Source organism: Pocillopora verrucosa, chromosome 9, assembly GCF_036669915.1.
Source record: "Pocillopora verrucosa isolate sample1 chromosome 9, ASM3666991v2, whole genome shotgun sequence".
NCBI classification, from domain to species: Eukaryota; Metazoa; Cnidaria; class Anthozoa; order Scleractinia; family Pocilloporidae; genus Pocillopora; species Pocillopora verrucosa.
Genome location: NC_089320.1, coordinates 16,116,323 through 16,135,499, shown reverse-complemented (window position 1 = coordinate 16,135,499; position 19,177 = coordinate 16,116,323). Strand labels below are relative to the sequence as shown.

General features: G+C 36.4%; 3 protein-coding genes across 3 annotated transcripts; 1 reads left to right on the top strand and 2 right to left on the bottom strand.

The window, feature by feature from the left end:
• Positions 1-351: 351 nt before the first annotated feature.
• Positions 352-4,782, bottom strand: LOC131779502 (uncharacterized). Its single transcript, XM_059096068.2, is given in 5 exon segments — positions 352-1,460; positions 2,456-2,667; positions 3,121-3,360; positions 4,174-4,488; positions 4,491-4,782. Coding segments are annotated over 5 exon segments (1,314 nt in total). The 5' UTR covers positions 4,768-4,782; the 3' UTR covers positions 352-1,190.
• A 1,359-nt stretch (positions 4,783-6,141) lies between these two features.
• LOC131780677 (uncharacterized) lies at positions 6,142-8,349 on the top strand. Its single transcript, XM_059097287.2, has one exon. The coding sequence runs from the start codon at positions 6,360-6,362 to the stop codon at positions 7,935-7,937; it is 1,578 nt and encodes a 525-aa protein (XP_058953270.2). The 5' UTR covers positions 6,142-6,359; the 3' UTR covers positions 7,938-8,349.
• A 1,681-nt stretch (positions 8,350-10,030) lies between these two features.
• LOC131780451 (pyridoxal kinase) lies at positions 10,031-17,140 on the bottom strand. Its single transcript, XM_059097063.2, has 10 exons — positions 16,942-17,140; positions 16,037-16,091; positions 15,183-15,287; positions 14,595-14,678; positions 14,441-14,475; positions 13,930-14,015; positions 13,612-13,657; positions 13,120-13,222; positions 12,251-12,436; positions 10,031-10,750 (listed from the first exon to the last, which is right to left on the bottom strand). Exons 1-10 carry the CDS (start codon positions 17,032-17,034, stop codon positions 10,638-10,640), a joined length of 906 nt encoding a protein of 301 aa, XP_058953046.2. The 5' UTR covers positions 17,035-17,140; the 3' UTR covers positions 10,031-10,637.
• Between the last annotated feature and the right edge of the window lie 2,037 nt (positions 17,141-19,177).

The window sequence follows — 19,177 nt, the reverse complement described above, 5'->3', positions numbered from 1 at the left end:
CGCTCTGGTATTATACTTTGTCCACTCCCTTCTTCTTTTACAGCTAGGACCAGGAAGTAAATTTACTCTTAATTGTACATCCACTTTGGTTTTCAAAATGCTTGATTCTTTATTTGACAACAGTCCTTTTCAGGACAATCCTTACCATAAAGATCACAGTGCTCCACCTTTTAACCCTTGAAAAGTGACTGGCTTCTAATTTCTCCTAACAGTATGCCCCTTAAATTAAATATTAAGGTCGTAAGAATAAAGGAAATGATCACTAATTTAAGTATCTCCTGATCGTCAATTCTCTCAAGGTCAACACTGGCAAGTTAATGCATTCCTCAACTGTTTGAAAGATACAATAAATCAGAGTTTTTACACTTTTTATTTGCATACAAGAATACTAAGCCAATACCATAGCCGTGATAAACATACAAAAATGTTAAGGAAAAATTTCTTCAACAGAACCCTAAGCCAAATTAAATCATACTTGATCTCATACCTGTAAAAACAACTTCTTATAATTGTATTGTCAAAGTGATATCACTGACTGATTGTAGCTGATCAAATCTCTCAACTTATTCCAATTGGGATTAATTTTTTGTTTCCAAACAGAAGACTAGAGGGCCTGTTGATATGGAAATGGGGTTAGATAAATTATATTGCTCAAAAGAGTGACAAGTTAGGTGGAGGGATTACAGTGTTTTAAAATGCGATTTTTGTACCCAGTAAAAAACTGATGAAATATAAATATTCCTTAATAACTTTATAACAACCAACAGAAGATCAAGAAAAATATTACAACTTTGATATCCTCAAATTGACTTTTTGCAGCAATAAACATTTAGAGAACTTAACTTATAACACAATGTGAATGTCTTCATCAGAGAGATGGAACTAAATCCGTAAGCCTTGAGGGACAATATATATATATATATATATATCCTCAAAGGAGTTTTACCAAATGTCCTCAAGGGTAAAATTGAACAAACAGAGTAGGGGAAGAGTGGTATTTGGTTAAAGGTGCTAACTTTAAACATGTGTTGAAAATTTTTTTATCACAGATTTAAAAGGACTATAATTGATGAAGTTGAAAAAATTAAAACTTAATTTTCAAGATGAAAAAATCCGATGGCATCTTTGACGTACTACTTCAGAAAAATTGCACTCTTCATTTTCAGTCAAAGTGAACTACAGATGTAAATTTATTTTTTCTTCCATGTTCCTGTCTGTTTCTGTTTACTGACTGCATTCTGTGTCTTGGCATAACGTTCTTCAGATCCCTCGATGGAACCAAGTTTGCCAGATTGATAATCCCTAAAAGCTTGCTCTATCTCCTCCCATTTGTTCATAACAAATGGTCCATGCCTGGAAATTGGTTCATTTATTGGTACCCCTGCAATCAAGAGCACATGAATGTCTTCATTGGGACTTGCATTTATCTGAAAAGTGTTTCCTTTTCCAAGCACACCCACCTGCAAAAAAGAAAACAAATATGAATTTCCTTTATGAACAATTGATGATTGTTTTAAACTTATGAAACTTAACCCAACCTAAACAACCTGAACAATTTAATTAATTCAAGTTTCTTTCCTTATGATTGTTCTAAACTTATGAAACTTAACCCAACCTAAGAAAAGTGAGTGAAATTTTTTAAGGGAAGGGGGCCCTAGATCCAAGAGAGGAAGAAAATTATTATAAGGCTTAGTAAAATTCTGGAGGTTTCAATCTGTGGATTTGTTTTGTTTTGTTTTTTTCGTTTTGTGGCTAGGAACCAATTTTGGGATTTTCTGTTCAAGTAGCTCAACATGAACCTGGAAAAATGAAATATCTTTAAATTTTCCAACATGTAGAGTTATGTGGAGGCTAGAGGGAATGCATAGAAATTCAATGAAAATCTTTTTATTTTTTTTCTTGTAAATCCTGATCTGACTCTTTTATTATTTGTGAATCATGTCCATGTGAACTATTTTTAAAATCATGAATTAAGTGCTGAACTAAACCTGATTCATAAATCATCTTGTTTTGGGTGATGAATTTCTGGCTATTTTATTGTTTTGGAAATGAAGGTATTGTTCTCAAACAACTGTAGTTAAATTTTGACCAGGATTTTGACACAAATAGGGACTTCATATGGATTGATAAAGGTCATAAAACAGACCACCAATGGTTCTTGAACAAATAAGATAAGACACTACTTTGACACCTAAGACTTGTCAAGACTAGAAAAGTAAAAATATAATTTCAATGCGATTGTCTTGATTTTGCGTGAACATGAAAGAGTTTTTGATATTATTTATGATATTTATATTTATAAATATTTTATATTTTTACATGATGAGTTTTACAATTGGGTATAAGTGACCCTCTTTGTAGTGTACCCAACTGGCCTAAAGGTTCCAAATTCATTTCTACCAAAGAGTTTTTTAAAAAGGCTTAAGATAACTTTGGCAAATTTTTTTTTATTTACCATTCCCATCTCCACAGAGACTCTTTCATCAGTGAATGAACCAGCTCCTCTCCAAACATAAGCAAATCCATCAAATTGCTCAGGAACATCCTGAACAAATGATCCACCAGCCTGTATATGAATGTCCAGGAACATGATTGGTGTTCGTGTGTCTATAACAGCTTTGGCTCCCAAGCTTTCTCCTGCTATAACTTTCACCTTGGTTTTCCCATCTATTAGGAAAAAGAATTTAAGAGATGATGAACAATTGACCCACTTCAAACCATGAGTTGCTCTTAGCTGCATTCAATACAAATTTTCTCCCACTTCATTCTAGTAACTAAATTCCTTGCATTATTATTTTGATAAGCATACTGAAACATGAATAAATAGTTTGTTATACAAAGAAAGAGAGGCCAAACTGTTCTTAAACTCACAGCAAGGGAGGCACTGAAACCACAATAGAAAACTTAAAAACCACTCAAACTGTATCCAAAGTAAGACTTAGGAACCTGAAAAGTCAATAACGAAAACAGTTCTTTACAATAAAAAACTAACCCCTTTAATTGATTCAAAGCTTTCAATGGAAAAGTTTTAAGCCATTTAGGATCATGATAAAACAAAAATAGTTATTTTTAGAAGCATATTTAAGGATTGGAAGAAAATCTTACAAGATCAAATCATACCTGGACTGCTAACCACTGGAATTTTCTTAGCATCAGTGTCCTGGTACCTTGGTTTGATCATCTTCTCTTCTGCAGGCAAGTTTACCCAGAGTTGAAAGCCTTCTGATCTCCCACCTCTCTTTAGAAATTCATCAGATGGCATTTCACTGTGGACAACACCAGATCCTGCTGTCATCCACTGAACCCAGCCTTCTTTTAAAACACCATTATTTCCAGCACTGTCCTGGTGTTTCATCTCTCCTATACACAAAAAGACATAATTTAGGTCAACCTTCAACACCCCTATATTCTCCATACTCATCTCTATGCATTTCCTTTGGTACTGATAAGAAGAATTTCTTTAACAATCAAAGCCTCTTAGGTTGGTGATCATTTCCTCGATTCTCACGTTCTCAATAAATGATTCAGCAGATGCTGGACACTCCTAAGGTTTAAATGGTCAATTCCAAATAGTGAATAAGAGTTTGAAATATTAAACTGGATTTTAGCATTGTGCCGTCTTCTCAAGGAGATATAAATTTCTCCACACACACTTTCTAGGTATGAAAAGAATTTGGAGAATTTTGCAGAGGTCAGAAAATCAGAGAACCTGCACAAAACCACTTGTAGTAGAGACCTAAAAATTCTAAATTTGCTCCCCGCTGTCATTGCAACGTAAATAATGACGATAAATTTGGTCTCGATTTTTCTGTTAAAGGAAAACGAGGAAATAGAGTTTCCTTTTGCTTATTCTGACCATTTGAGCTAGTTTCCAAACATTTGATCAAATAAAACGAAGAGATTTAATATTTGCGGAAATGCTGAGTAAATAAATCATCGAAACACAAATTGGCCTAATTTTCTTCGACATAATCTTATCTTGAGTTGCAGATCTCGATTCTACGATGTTAACTGGTCAGACAATCTATGTGTACTCATTTCGGTCGATTTTTGGAGAGGATTTAAAAGCTTTGACACTAATTACGTAATTTGATAAGTGTCACGCTATAATTCGATCGGTAAACCCCTCTTTTTTATCTTAATTTTGAAAATAAAAAGAAACTCCTGTCTTACCGTCAATGAGATAAGTAACGGTCTCAAATCCACGATGAGGATGATCAGGCGCTCCTACAGCCTCTCCTGGTCCATAAACCACCGGTCCTAAATGATCCAACATAAGGAACGGATCACAATGATCGATGCGATCTCCGACAGGTCTTCGAACGAGAAATCCACCGCCTTCCCTCATCTGTCGGGACTTTTCAACACGGGTAACACCTCGAGCCACAACCATACTGTCTTGCGTCTTAAGATCTAAGTAAAACACCATCAATGACAACAAGTATATAAACTTTGTCGTGAGTCGACACAAACTTTTGCGTGCACGAATTGTTTATATGCCAGCTGGCCTTGACCCAGCATGCAGTGCGCGGAACGGATGACAAGGCGAATTTTCTGCGAAGTCACGTTGACTTTTTTACCCCTCTCTAGTGTAACGTCAGTGCGTTTCAAACAATTCGAAACTTCTTGATGATCTCTTTCCGGAAGTAGGGTACATAAAGTAGTAGGCGTCGTTTCCTTAAAACGATCACGTAGCTTTTTCGGCGTGAAAAAGATGCTGAATACGACCAGGACACTTCTCCCAGACGGATCAATTATATACTTCATACCAAAAAGTTTTGACAAGTTTTGCAAGTTTTCATTTGTATTTGCTTTGCTTGATTCAAAATAAAGTCGGACTTCACTATGCAGAGCACTATTCAGGCAACGTTCAAAAACAGATCAGTTGCTACCTAACCAAGAAAAATTGGGAAATTTATAATTTGTACGTGAGGATTACGGAATTGTTCAGTACCTTTTCTTAAGGAAAATAAATTTTAGGCATAAATTTCATATGATTTTCATATATCTACAATCATTATTCATCATTTGTATGGTTTATTTGGACCCAACTTAATGACCAGCTCCCAGTTGGCTTGTTAGCTCAGTTGGTAGAGCGCTGCACCGGTATCGCAAAGGTCATGGGTTCAAATCCCGTACGAGTCATCTCGCCCGGAATCATGTCGCCCGAAATCTGAGTCGGGTTGCCCGAAATTTTAGTTATGTCGCCCGAAAAAAAAGTCAAGTCGACCAAAGAAACAAATACTAAAAACATAAGAAATTCAGTGTACGTTAGAGTAACGGTTCTAAAAGCGTTGTTCGTTGGTATGTACTCGTTTCTTACTCACGGACATTTCATAAGCTTGAGAAACTCTTTCTTGGTTTCTAACCATACCATGAAGACTTTGACTAAACATAAATCGATCGTATGGTCGGAATTGAAATATGTTTGAGTGACGATGCTAAAAGCGTTTTTCGTTTGTAACAACAAAATGAAGCGTTGACCTTTTACCGAACGTGCATTTTTGTTATAGAAATGAACAACCCTTCCCTTCATGGTATTGTAAGAAACCAAGATAAAGTCAGTTGTCAAGCTTACGAAACGTTCGTGAGTAAGAAACGATTACATACCGAACGAACAACGCTTAATTTTGTTGTTAAATACGAACAACGTTTCCCATTGTTCAAAAGAGCGAACAACGCTTATAGAATCCTCATGGTGTTGTCGGAAACAAAGGGCGCTTTAGTGATAACAGTTTCTCAACTTTATTGCCTATTTCAAGTCTGAAATTTAAGAATTTGTTTATGCTTAGCGTGCGTATATCGAGTTATGGATGCACGCGGGATGTTTGGAGAGCACGAAAAATATGTAAGAGTAGCTCGAAGCGCGGCCGAGAGCAACTCTAGCTTTTTGAGTGCTCTCCAAACTTCTCAAGTGCATCCATAACGAAAATATCGGGCAACATGACTCAGGTTTCGGGCGACATGACTTTGGGCGGGATGACTCTCGGGCGACTTGACTGTAAACCGCTCGAGTGCAGTCTTAACGTTACCTGTATAACTAGAATTTGAATTCTCAACGCCATGTAATTTACCCCCTTTAATAAACCTATAGTTTCATCCTTCAAATAAGAGAGAGGATTAAAATGTTTTCCGTTAGAATCCCTATGTTTTCACTGTCATGTCGTTGCTCGTGTATCACATTACATCCCCCAAATTCCCGGAAACAGATTCATTTCAATTTCGGATTGTTTAACTGGAAAACAATAGCAGTGGATTAGTAATATGCAGAATTTGGCACTACCAAACCGACTGTGTAGAAACTGAAAGTTTGTCAAACTGCTGATCAGTCGTTTGAGTTGAAGCCAGCGGAGGAAAGAATGTTAGGCGCTGTGGCGGAATTCCTTGTATACATCATTGAAAGTTTCACTGGAAGTGTAATCGAAAATTACTCCCCAACAGGATTTCAAGAAGCTGATGATGACCGAGGTTTACTTGAGGAAGATAACCTTGCAGATTTCACAAGATTTGATTCCCGCGGTGTCGATACCGTCTTTCAAGAATTCGATCCCCCTGCAGGACATTACGGAAAAATGGCGTGGAAGTTGTCCCGACCTCCGTCTCTTAAATTCCTTGTTACTTGTTTTAAGACGGTCTTTAAAATGCAGTTTGTGTTTGGCTCTTCCATCGGTTTGCTTGCGATTGCCATCGCAGTCTTAGATTTCAACACCGCAGATCTTTGTTACGAGAAGACAGCTCAATGGTACAGCATGCCACGAGTGATTCAGAGCATCCGTGTCACTAGCCAGTCGATAGAAGGGTTCTTCATTCAGCTTTGGCATTTTTCCATAATGTTATGTATATTTGGTTTTTCATTTATGAAAGAGCTTAACCTTTTCACGGTTAATCTGCTTGCTGCTTTTACCGACTGTTGCTATCGCCTGTACCTACAAATATTTGGTATCTACAAACACTCATGGATGAGTTACCCCTTAAATGTTCTGTTTACCTCAATGGTGATGACGAATAGCGTGATCATAGCTAAACATATTATACCCGAGCATTTGTACTCCAAGAAGACCCTATTTAAGACCACAGGTCTTCTAGCCTTGCAGTTTATATTTGGCTTACCTATTTGTTTCTTACTCGTCTACAAGATCTTCCCATGGTATAACGAAAAATCGGAGATTGAGAAAGTGTTCATCGCAGGTTTAAGCCCGTTATTTCTATCGATCCCGAAAGTGATTGTTCGCACAGCCGTACCAAAGTTCAACCTAGTTCACCCTGGAGTTTTGCACCTCTTAATAGGTACTTTATATACTGCAACAGCTTTTGTCTTCCGTGTTATGCAGGCAGAGTTGGTAAGCTTTTGGTTATTTGTCGCTTTGGGCGCTGGTCATGCTGTGGTTGACCTCATAGAGCGCTTAACAGTTTCCATGAGGGATTACATCTGGGAATACGCCTACAAACTACTCTCTCGCTACTGCAGATCACGCCCAAGAGATTTCCCAGCAGGCATAACCCGCACCCCTCGAAGTATGCGTTTTGTTGCAGACGTTAGCATTCAACTTGTCCTAACCGAAGCAAACGCCCTAGTGTCAGCGGTAGGATTCAGCCAATTGTACAATTTCATGTACCCAGATGACTTCCAAACGCCTGATGGTTACTTTGAGAGTCTCATCTGGCAATTCTTGGCTCGTTGCGTTACTGGTCTAGCAATAGATGTATTTTTTAACACTGTATCGTTGTGGCTGCAAGCGATGTACCTAAATGTTGCCGTGTTGAAAGTGTGGAGGAGTAAACAGTGGCGATACCACGTCATTTCCAACGTAGTTTGCACGATAATGGTAGTTTTGTATTTCACAGAGCACCTGTTTGCAATAGAAAGGGGCAAACATAACGGGAAAAAGTTAAAAAGGTTTGCTTTTAATTGTTCTTTACCCTTTTCCAAATTCTAAAACAGAAACTGTGGAGTTCCTCAAGTTAGGACGAGTTGGAAGTTATAAAGTTGAAGTCAGCAACAAATAACTGAGTTCTGTTTGATGAAGAAAACCTCAAAGGATCGTCCTGATTAGTCTATTTAGAAACCTATAGTTTTCCAATGATGAAGTCGTGATTAGTTTCAGTTTTGCATCTGATTGGTTGAGATGATGGTGCATATTTCTATAGACCAATCACAGAGTAAAGTAAAGTAAAAGTAAACCAATCCTGGATCACTTTTGCCACTCAATTTAAAATTTCTATGTGCTCTGTAATGCTATTCCTCCGTAGACGAATAGAGCTCTGTTATTGGGTTACCCTCATCATTTTACAGTAAATGGTTTGAACCCGGGGGTAACATTAAGTGTTTTCTGATCCAGTCTGGGTGAGTGTAGTCCTGAGAAGGACTGCTGTCGGTAGAGGTTAATGACGTTTCGACAGCCTAAGCGGAAATCATAATCAGAGTCGAGTTGTTGTAAGTCGATGATCAGACTACAGTATCACCTTTACATTTTGACAAGTTTCTCTGAAACTATACTCTCCACTCTTTGACCCTTTAGAGTGTTAACAGGGACCGCGCAGAGGGAGGGGCTGGGGGGGGGGGGCTTTGCAAAAATAAAAATAAATTAAACAAAACATAATTTAACAAAAATAACGGAGCCAAAAATAGCCTCCCCCCCCACCCCCACTCAAAAACTTGCTGTGCGGTCCCTGGTTAAGCATCTCATTTCCCCCAACAACATCACCCTTGAATCAAGCATTGAGGCCATGAGAATATAGGAAACGATCACCGACAAATTATTTTTGTCAGCACCCTAAGAAATGTATATAAGAACAATCAAAACAAGTTATGAATCCAGCCAGCCCCGCAGCTAAATTAGCTTCCTTAGACAGTTCTAATAGAAATATTCGATGAGGAACGAGTTAGAAGGATTTTTTAAAGCCTTCACCTCAATTTAAGTAGAATTTACATCTTCTTTTTTGGGGGGGGGGGGAGGGGGAGAAAAGAGGCGTTGGAGTTTCCTTTTTCTATTTTTCTTTTTTCTTTTTTATGAGGTATGGAAAGGAATATAATAAATTGTCTTTAGACATCGCATTTTCTCGTATTTTAAAGTCTTCATAGATGGTCAATTTGGATCTTGCGGAGCCCATCTCTTATTAATAGCAATGGATTCAAACAGAATATGGTACTATCCAAAGTCGGTAGAATATTCATATTCTGTTAGAATTCGATTTAATATCCCAAATGCGTTCAGTGTCACCGACGTAATACCTTAGAGATGTCTCACTTCTCTATTGTTTTGTGAGAAGTTAAATATGTTTGCGACGTTAGTAAAGCGTCTAACTTACTAGTTCAGTAGCGTTTATGGCTGCGAGGATCTCTTATATTCGTTTCTTCACCGCAGTGCACAGATATGATTTTCTTATATCTACAACCAAAATTTCATCGACTTACAAATTTTACGGAAAGAGTACAAAAGACAAAAAGGGTAGCAAGTATGACCCATAAACAACTGTGGAAATATATGAGAAAGATGAAGAGACTTTCATTTCGGACTCACGTTCTATGCCGTTTTACAAGTACCATCGTTGAAATACTCAAAAAGTGAGTTAAATAACATTGTACAGTGGAATGATAAACCAAATGTAGTCTTCAAATGTTACCAAAAATAAAGACAATTCCTTGCAGAAAATTTTCCCATAAGACAAATTAGTAAATGCTTAGAGTTATAAAACGCACGGTGAACCATACCGAACCTCTCCGTAAAAAGAACCGAAGCTCAAATACCAGAAAATGAAACGCACTCTATTAGTTATTATATAAGCTGCGGTTGGAAGGGGGAAGGGAGGGTTGAGGCTTGAAAAAAGTGCGTCATTAAAGAGAAGTAGACCACATTCTGATTGTAATCAATGAACATGAAATAAAACTTACAATACTGGACTTGAAAACTACACCCAAACACCCAACCAACTTGCCCAGTGACATTTGACCACACCCAAGTGACTAAAGTCACAAGGGTTTAGTAGACACTAGCACTGACGTGAAATGAAGACACGGATGAAAAAAATATATATTTAATAAGGTTTTATTCACGTACATATCTTCAGGATAAATAGTGGTTTTCATAAAAAAAGCAGAAATTGAGAAAGTTATTGTTGTATGCTAGTCAGTAGCAGGCAAGGGCATAGGTGAGGGAGCATGTTGTGTGTACAGAAGTCTTACGAGTTACAGCACAATTAACCAAGGTAGTTTGAACCATGCATGTTTTTTTCCATATGGCATAACATTTAAAAATTAAGAGTTGTTTCTTTCACTCTGACATCCCTTCAAGAACGTTTATACCTCACAACAAATTTCAAATCAGTGGACAGGCTTGTAATTTCTTTATTCAGCCCCATCCCTCAATCATGAAGGCCATGGCAAGAAATTTATAATAGGTATCAGGTTGGGGGATAGAAAAATTTTCCACTCCCAAGAGCAAAAATTTGAATTTGCATCTAACCCTTAAAAACGGAGACATCCTAAATTTTATTACACAGTATAATGTGGAATATATCTTGAATTCTACAGCACATTTTGCTCTACATTGGTCAATTTATTACAATAATTTATTTTAGGGAAAACTAATCTCTGAGTAACTTGTTTCTACTTAAAAAAGAAAGAAAAATGGTCAGTCTCAAACTATTTGAGCTTTGAATGTTATGTTTGGATTCCTAATGTCATCAAGACTTTGAACAAGCCGTAGCTCAATTTGTCCAGCTGTAGGTTTGTTTCCTTCTCCAGCCAGTCCTGACAAAAAAAGAAGAAGAATCATTGAAATCTATTTGTTAATAAGCTAACAATTACTTATTTTCTACCTGATAATTAATTAAAAAAAAAACCATTATGTAGAAAGTAGAGATGTCTATGATTCAGCATCTGGGTTTTTTCGTTTTGGCAACTGCCTTTTTTCCCCCCAAACTGATTCTTAACCTTTTGACCCTTAAGAGTGACTAGCATCTAATTTCTTCTATCCACTATCCCCCTATCTCTTTATCATTGCTCTAGAAACGCTTGCTATATACATTAGAGGCAGCGATGAGATTAAGGGCATCAATATTCGGAATGAACATGAGATTAAATTAACTGCATTTGCCGATGATATGACTATGATGATATGACTTTTTTATTTTTAAATGTAAAACGGAAAAACACAATAAAATATTAAAAAAAAAAGAAAAAAAATCTAACTTCTTCTTACAATATCACCCCTGAATCAAACATCAAAGTCAAATGAATTAAGGGAATGAACACCATCTAAAGGAACTCTTGATTGTTCAACTAATTTTCCTTGTCAGCAGCTCAAGAAATGTATGGAGAACAGTATTCATACTGATGCTTGGGTATAAAAGGTTAATGTACTGCTGAAATCTATAAAACACATGGCAGGGCGTGAAATTAACTTTTTTTCTGATAGCCACTTGGCTCCTAAATTCTTCAAAGTGGTAGCCAATTCAAAAAAAGTTGGTCGTCATTTTCAAAGACAAACAAAATCTTTCTTTACGCTGTCAGCGTTCAAGATAGACCCTCCAAAATTAAGTTAGGGAAAAGATCTTTAAAGATCTTTAACGTGCTACAAAGTGGACACTAGGATGGATGATATACAACCTTCAGGCTCATCTAAATCCAAGATGGCGTCTAGTTATCGATCGAGATGCATGTGTTACGTTTTGGAAACAAACTTAACGAGGAAGTTTGCCGCGGATTTATCTTTGCAAATTTTTTAAATTCACTATATCTCTTGGTAAGGTTATGATGAAACGTTCTAGTCGCCAATTTGGCGACTAACTTTCAGGATTTGGTCGCCAAAGTGAAAAATTTAGTCGCATTGGCGCCTGTATTAGGCGCAATTTCACGCCCTGCATGGACCTTTTCAAACTAAGCCATTTCCTTTAAAAGAACAGAAGGTTTTGCTGTACTCATATAAGGTAACCAAGACCAAGGAATTATTACTTGCTAGTAAGATGTCCCAATGAAAACCCCACCATATGCCTAAGTAAAAGGTAGAGATCTGTAGCTTAAAGTCTATAGCTATTGAGGGAAACAATCATATAATTATGAACTTTTGACCATAATTGGCACAGATTATCATTTCAGCTCAAGCCCTGTTGGTAAGTTTTGCAGTTTTGCAGTTGCAGCATTTTTTTCCTGCAGGAACTCTCTTTAACCATTTAGTTTGCAAAAGTCAAAATACGTAAAATGATAAATTCAGTTGTATTAATATACTCTATCTTGGACAATATCACTTACGCTGTGCATGAGCTAGCGTTCGTTTCAGCACCGCTTGAACTGTTGATACAGTTGCCTCACAGGCATGTGCTAAATCATCTGGATGTCTATGAAGCCAGGCAAGAAGGACACTAGCAAACAAATCTCCTGTTCCAGTGAAGATGGCATCTACTTTAGGAATTTCCATCCTAATGCACTTTTTGTTGCCTTGGTTGATAGAATTAGAACAGACATTTAGTGCTTCTTTTTTCAAGAGAAATAAGTAAATATATTCTGACTAACAGTATCTGAGAGGCACAAGTCTGGAGGGAGGACTTGCACTCTTTTATAGTTGATGGTATCTTAATGATGGTATGTTGTACCCCAAAATGCAAAATACAATGTCTTTACCATCCCTGTCTCCCCCCCCCCCTCTCTAAATAAGAAAAGAAAAAAATATGACCCAAATGGTTAGGAGCCATGGAAAGCTGTTTTGGTTTCATATTTAGCATAGACAGAATGTTAATAGCCTTTGCTTACCATAAAAAGAGAGATACAAGAATGGTAGATGTAAGGGGTATGACTGTAGTTGTTATGTAATGATATGATAAAATGGTATGTAGAGGCTGCAGAAGACCTTTTTACGATATTTATTAATATCCTATCTCCATACAAGATCACACACATGTGGTGGTTATCTAATGATGTGGTAAAATGGTATGTAGAAGCTGCAGAAAACCTTTTTACCATATTCATCATCTTATTTTCACACAAGATCTCTCAAGTGTATGGAGCATGTTCACTGCTCACAAGAAGTCAAGTCTCTCACATATTTTTAAGTCTCTAAGAGGCTACAGAAGGCTTGAAAAATTTACCTTGTAGTCTTATGAAAAGAAACAATCAGAACTCACCATTGACAGAGCTGCCAAGAGCTATTAGTGTTTTGTTATCTCCCAGTTCTGAGCTTGTAATTACCACAGTCTTGGTACCTCTTTCATGTAGTATCTTCATAGCCTGACAATCAAACAAAAGAAAAAACACAAAATACACAAAAAAACACCTCAGAATATATAACCATGATATCATACATTTCAAACAAAAAGGAATTTCACGAAAGGGCAGATCAGTCATTCCTACCATGCATGGAACCCATGAAAATTTGATATAGAAAGTTCACTTTTTCAAATGGAGAGTTCTTAGTTCAAAGTGAGACTTGAGATGAGTCAAATTGACAACAATGATAATGTCTGCTTTCGTCTATCAATCAATGAAATTTTTATTATCATCAAATCCAAGTTTATGTATTATAAACAACTGAAGATAATTGGTAGAATTCTCCACGAAGCACAGTTAAAATCTATTAAATAATGGTTTTGTGTTTAAAATCTAATGATCCATTATACCTTAAAGACTTCGCTTTCATTGGTTATCTTCATGCCAGTCAGAAGTCTATTAAAAAGTAGTCATAGAAATTGATTACACTTCAGTTATTAATACTGTTCCTAATGCCCCCTATAATTTATTACACATAAACTGAGAGGTGAAAATGCATTCCTCCAAGACAAATTTCTTTGAAGGTTATCCCTGGTCTAAATCTGGGTACATCATGGTTCCATGAGGAGAGTAAATAATGTACTTTTGCACAGCACGTTGGCATCGCTCTGCAACCAAAATCAAGAATAATTACTCTTTTAAAGAAGAAAGTTTTAAAAGTTACTCACTCTGCTTCAAACTGATTTGGAGTTATAATATCTGCTAATGGAAGGAGCTGGTCTCTGTAGACTGGTAACAACTCTTCAGGAACATACTATCAAAGAGAGAAAACGAGATATAGACAAGAATATTTTGCATACCTTTGTATTTTATGTATGGAGGATAGATTCATGATATTTAAAAGGCTTGTTTTGTTATTTTTAAAGACGAATTCTGTAATGAATTTGAGTTTTTCCTCCTTTTCATTTTTATCTTAGCACAAAAAATTCCCACTAATTTTCTAAACAAGTAATGTTAATTTTCCTGGAAAATGAACCTACCATTAGCAACCTCTCAGAAACCCCCTTAATTTTGAATTTAATTACCTGTAACTCGAACACAAGTTCAGCAAGCCCAAAATTTTAGAAGTATATTGTAATATTAAGATTCATCTATCTGCAAAGTTTTAAAGAATCTGAATGTAAAATTTAGAGCAAATTCTTTTTCAGTCAGTCATCCTTGTCACAAAGTAATACTTACAAATTTCCCTGCATCGCCCATGACAGGATCACAAACTTTAAAAGTAAAAAGAAATAATTTCAAAATTTGATGATCAAACCAACTCCAATTCAGTACTGAATGTTATTGCATACCACTGTTCCTCATCTAGAAAACTCACAGCTCAGATACATACCAAACACTAGGTTAGGATTTGCTTGTCGTAGATCATGGACAACTTGAAGTACCTCCTCCAAAAATGATTTTGAACCTACATAACCTTGGACAAAACAAATTAATATACTATCAAAACACTGAGGGCAATAATAAAAATAATCTTGATTGATCAGGTAAATTTGAGAGTCTCACTTGCAGCCAAACTCACCAAGTTAAGTCACTCATCATAGTGTTAGCATGACAGAAAAAAGATATATATAATTTATAAAATGGCCAGAAACTACAGTGCAATAACTTCAGTGAAGGATTTTGTATGGCCTTGGCTGTGATTGGTCAGAAAAGAATCACAAACACTGATTACCTTGTTTTGATCTAGTCTTCATTGACCAGAAAATGCAAGATAGCCCCAGTTAAATCAAAGTTGTCACTCTATAATTAGTTCAGCATCTTATTAAATTATGATGTTGAAAATTAAACATTACACAGTATGTCTGTGGTTTTGCAAAAAATGGTTTGGAGCCAAGCATAAAAGTTTATCATGTAGCCTGGTTGTTCCAGATGATCAAACTACATTATTAATCCCTGTTATTTGCAATAAATATTGTACCTGTCAGAAGGTGAGAGAATTGATGTAATTTATTCAGTTTGAGACCTTCAAATAAGACTTTGAGTTCATTAGCATCCAGAACTTGCCCTTTTACATGGTCATATCCTTTGAAAAAAAGAAGACAACAATTGACAGAAATAGTGTGACAGTGTCACTCACAGGTTATTGAGTGACTTGATGGTATTCATACTTGCCCCAAAGGGTCTTGTGTAGGTTCTTCAGCTCTCCTACATTAAAAATGACCAACCTCTAAGGTTCTTTACCAGTAAGACACGAGAAGGGCACATTAAGCTTCTTAATTTATCTAGTTGTGTTCTGCATTTTTGAGAGGATAGTTAAAAATGGCCAAAAACAGAGGATCCATTTGCAAAGATTAACCAAAAGATGTAACAGACATATAACTGGCAATTATCAGAAGAACTTGCATATTGATGTACATGCATTTAAGGTACTGAAAACTAAGTAACTTTGACTCTTATGGTCATGGATCACCTTGGATTCTTGACAAATTAGCCCAATAAACCCTATGAGCAATTAATATCTAATTTATCCCTAAAGGAAATGATCCCCAACTGAAGAAGTTATTGATTTTTAAACACATTCTCCCTGTCAGCGCTTAAGGAAATGTATAGAGAACAGTGCCAATAATAAGCATACTGATGTTATGGTGCAAATGGTTAAAGAGTTGAAAGAGGTGAAAGAGAGATTAGGCAGCAAAGAGGCAAAGACACATCTTCCTCTTTTCACCTCTGCACTTTCCCACCCAAAAACACAATATGTATCCCAATAAAGCATATTTGTTCCCATAAAAAAGCTCTATTGAGTAAAGGAGTCAAAAGGTTTGTCACACTTACCTGTGTGGTTAGAAAGCTGGACTGAATTGATTGTGTCAACATCAAATCCAAGAACCTAAACCAAGAAACTGGAAGGTTGAGTCTTTAAGGCTTAGAGTCCTATTCAGTAGCTTATCCTAGTTTCTCTTATCTAACTTTCTAATTTCTCATGAGACAACTAGGAAGATTAACACCTTGCTGAGCTAGGGTGGTAGTCTTTATCAAGTTGACACCCCCTTCCCCACACCTTTCATCAATTGTTTCTAACTTCTCTAGTACCCTTGTGTATTCTTTGGTGGAAACTGGGCACTGGAAAATGGTATCTATCTTACCTATCAATGCAAAACAACAAACCAACTTGAGTTTAAGCACCAACATCTCAAACCACAACCTGGTCAACCAATCGCAAAGCTACAACATGTTAAGCTCAGTTTCTGTTCCATGAAGCATTTTATGGAACCAATTTATATCACTGGTGGACAGGGGTAGTTTGAGAGTGAAGTGTTTGCCAAAGAGCACAACAAAATGACTGGCTTTAGTCCACAATCCAGAGTCCAGAAGGCCTGAGCCTTCCAAGCTACAGAGACTTTCACTCTTCCAATATGAACACATTCACATTTTTGAAGATGGAGGGGTGACAAATTAAGACCTCAGAAACTGAGCCAGCAAGTGAACTAGGTTTTGAGTTTACCGAAGGAGGGGTGGGTGGAGATAAGAGGAAAGGTAACAAATCTTATAATTCGTCAGTTATCACACGAATAGATTATTCACATCATGAACGTCTGAGAAAATTAGCAAAAACCACAGTACTGATACATTTAACTACCGATCTGCGTTTAAAATGTTTCGCTTGCATTTGTCCAGTCATTAACTGAGCATAAGCTTCTAGAGCGTGGGCACATTTCTATTTGTATTAAGTTACCAACCTGAAGAGGAAATGTGGCAGAATCGTTTCCTACATAGCCTGACACTACGTGACTTTGAATAGATAATACTCTACACAACGAAGTCGCTTCCATTCGATCTAGAACTTATAAACGTGAGACTGATCGATCACGCGTCTGTCACCCCTATGCAATGTTGAGAAATATCCCGCGCAATCATTTTGCCTGGTAGCCTCGCCTTCTAAACGTTTGTTCGCTCTTGATAAAGTGACTACTGTAGTAAATGCTGTTCTACCGTGCAGTATGTACCCCTCTTTTACCCTCTTTATAACGAAGTGCGTCTCTTTTCTTTAGCTCGTGGTTGTTTACGTTTTGATTTACTTAGTGATATGCAAAAAAATAGATTTGTAGGACCTTTATTACCAGTTAGATGTGGCTACCAAAACAACCTAAAACAAAACTATTAGGAGTTCTGATTGATAACCAACTGCTATGGAGAGAACATGTAGATAAGGCGCTAAAAGCTTTTGATAACCAGCTACGTGTCTTGAGGAAGATGAGTTATCTCCCATCACATCTTTTGGAAGAAAATTATCTTAAGACTGTAATATCTCGAGTGACTTACCGTATCGGAGTCTAGGGTAGTTGCTCTGTTGCGACAAAGTGTTTATTGAAATGGAAAACTTGCATATCGAGGCAGGAAGAATTACTCATAAAATATCGAAAAAATATTTGGACCATGAAGTCCTTGACCTTATCAACTGGTAAGACTTGGGATACATATATAAAAGAAGATCAGTAATTGAAGTTTTTAAAGTCAAGCAAGGCCTGAACAGCAGGTTACTTTCGTTTGTCACTTTCACAGAATTCAACTGAACGCGGAAGCGCAAAGCGCAAAGGCCCATTCCTTGAAATCAAACGCATAAAAACAGATCGTGCAAGGAACAGTTTCCGCTATTTCAGGGCCCCGCCAGATTGTATGGAATTCTCTTGACAGTTTATCTAGGCTATTAGATTAACTTGAGAAGTTCAAAACAAACCTAAAATGCAACAAGACTCAGTTCAGAAAAGTGAAATTTATTCCAGGAACCATTACTAATCTCAACATAGATGTAGACAATTTCATTTATTACTAACTTATAAGTGGTATTTTAAAGAAATATATTTTGTTGCTCTGTAAAGAAAAATTTTCATATAATAACTAGGTTTAATTAACAATCTTGTACATATTTTTTGCAAATATTTCTGAAAACATTTTTAATAGAAAGGTTCAATGAATGATTTTTAAATTTTTGTGCGAAAATTTATGTAAACAATTTTAATAGAAGGTTCAATTAATTATATTTATATTTTTGTGAGAAAATTTCTGTAAACATTTTTAGTTAGGTTTCATTTATAACTTTTTATAGACAGTAGGTAGGTCCACATCAGCTTTTTTAGCTGCCACTTTTCGACCTACGTTAAAAAATAAAGTATGTATGTATGTATTTACTCGTTTCGTTCCCACGGAAGTCTCGTAAATTTGAGAAATCTTTATCACTCACTCAAGCGGTGCTGGTTTTCGACATCATTAAGACTGCAGACTACTCAGAAAAAAAAATTGTTGTTCGTTCCTATATCAACAAAATAAAGCGTTGCGCTGTTTAAAGAAAGTAAGTTTCTAAAGAAACTGTGCTTCGTCGATGAGGAGTATAACAAAATAATAAGGCTTTATCAACTCTGTTGATAATATAAATTGGCCACCGTTAAAAGTTTCTTGAACTGACGTTTCTCGTTTCGTTCCCACGAATGTTTCGTACTCCGTTAATTCGTATTGGTTGAATTAAATAAACAATGTTTATGTTGGTTACACAAGTCTTACTGAACGTTTGAATCAGATTGCATTTGCATTGAAATTTTATTATTGAAGGTTCGGTAACGTAAGTAATAACCCTGAACACCCTAACATCGGTATTCATATTCTCCATACTGTTCTCTGTACATTTACTGAGATGCTGATAGGGAGAATTTGTCTAACAATCAAGAGTTTCTTTAGTTTGTGATTATTTCCTTTATTCTCTTGATATTAATATGTGATTTAGTGGTGATATTGCAAGGAGAAATTAGATGCTAGTCACTCTTAGGATCAAACACCTAAAGAGTAGTTCGATCGATCGGTATCATCAGCACTTTTTAAAAATATGCCATTTAATTTGATGTTTTTGCGTGATAAAAATTGGGCAGCATGACTCTTGATTTCGGGCGACCTGTCTCAGGTTTCCGACGACACGACTTCGGG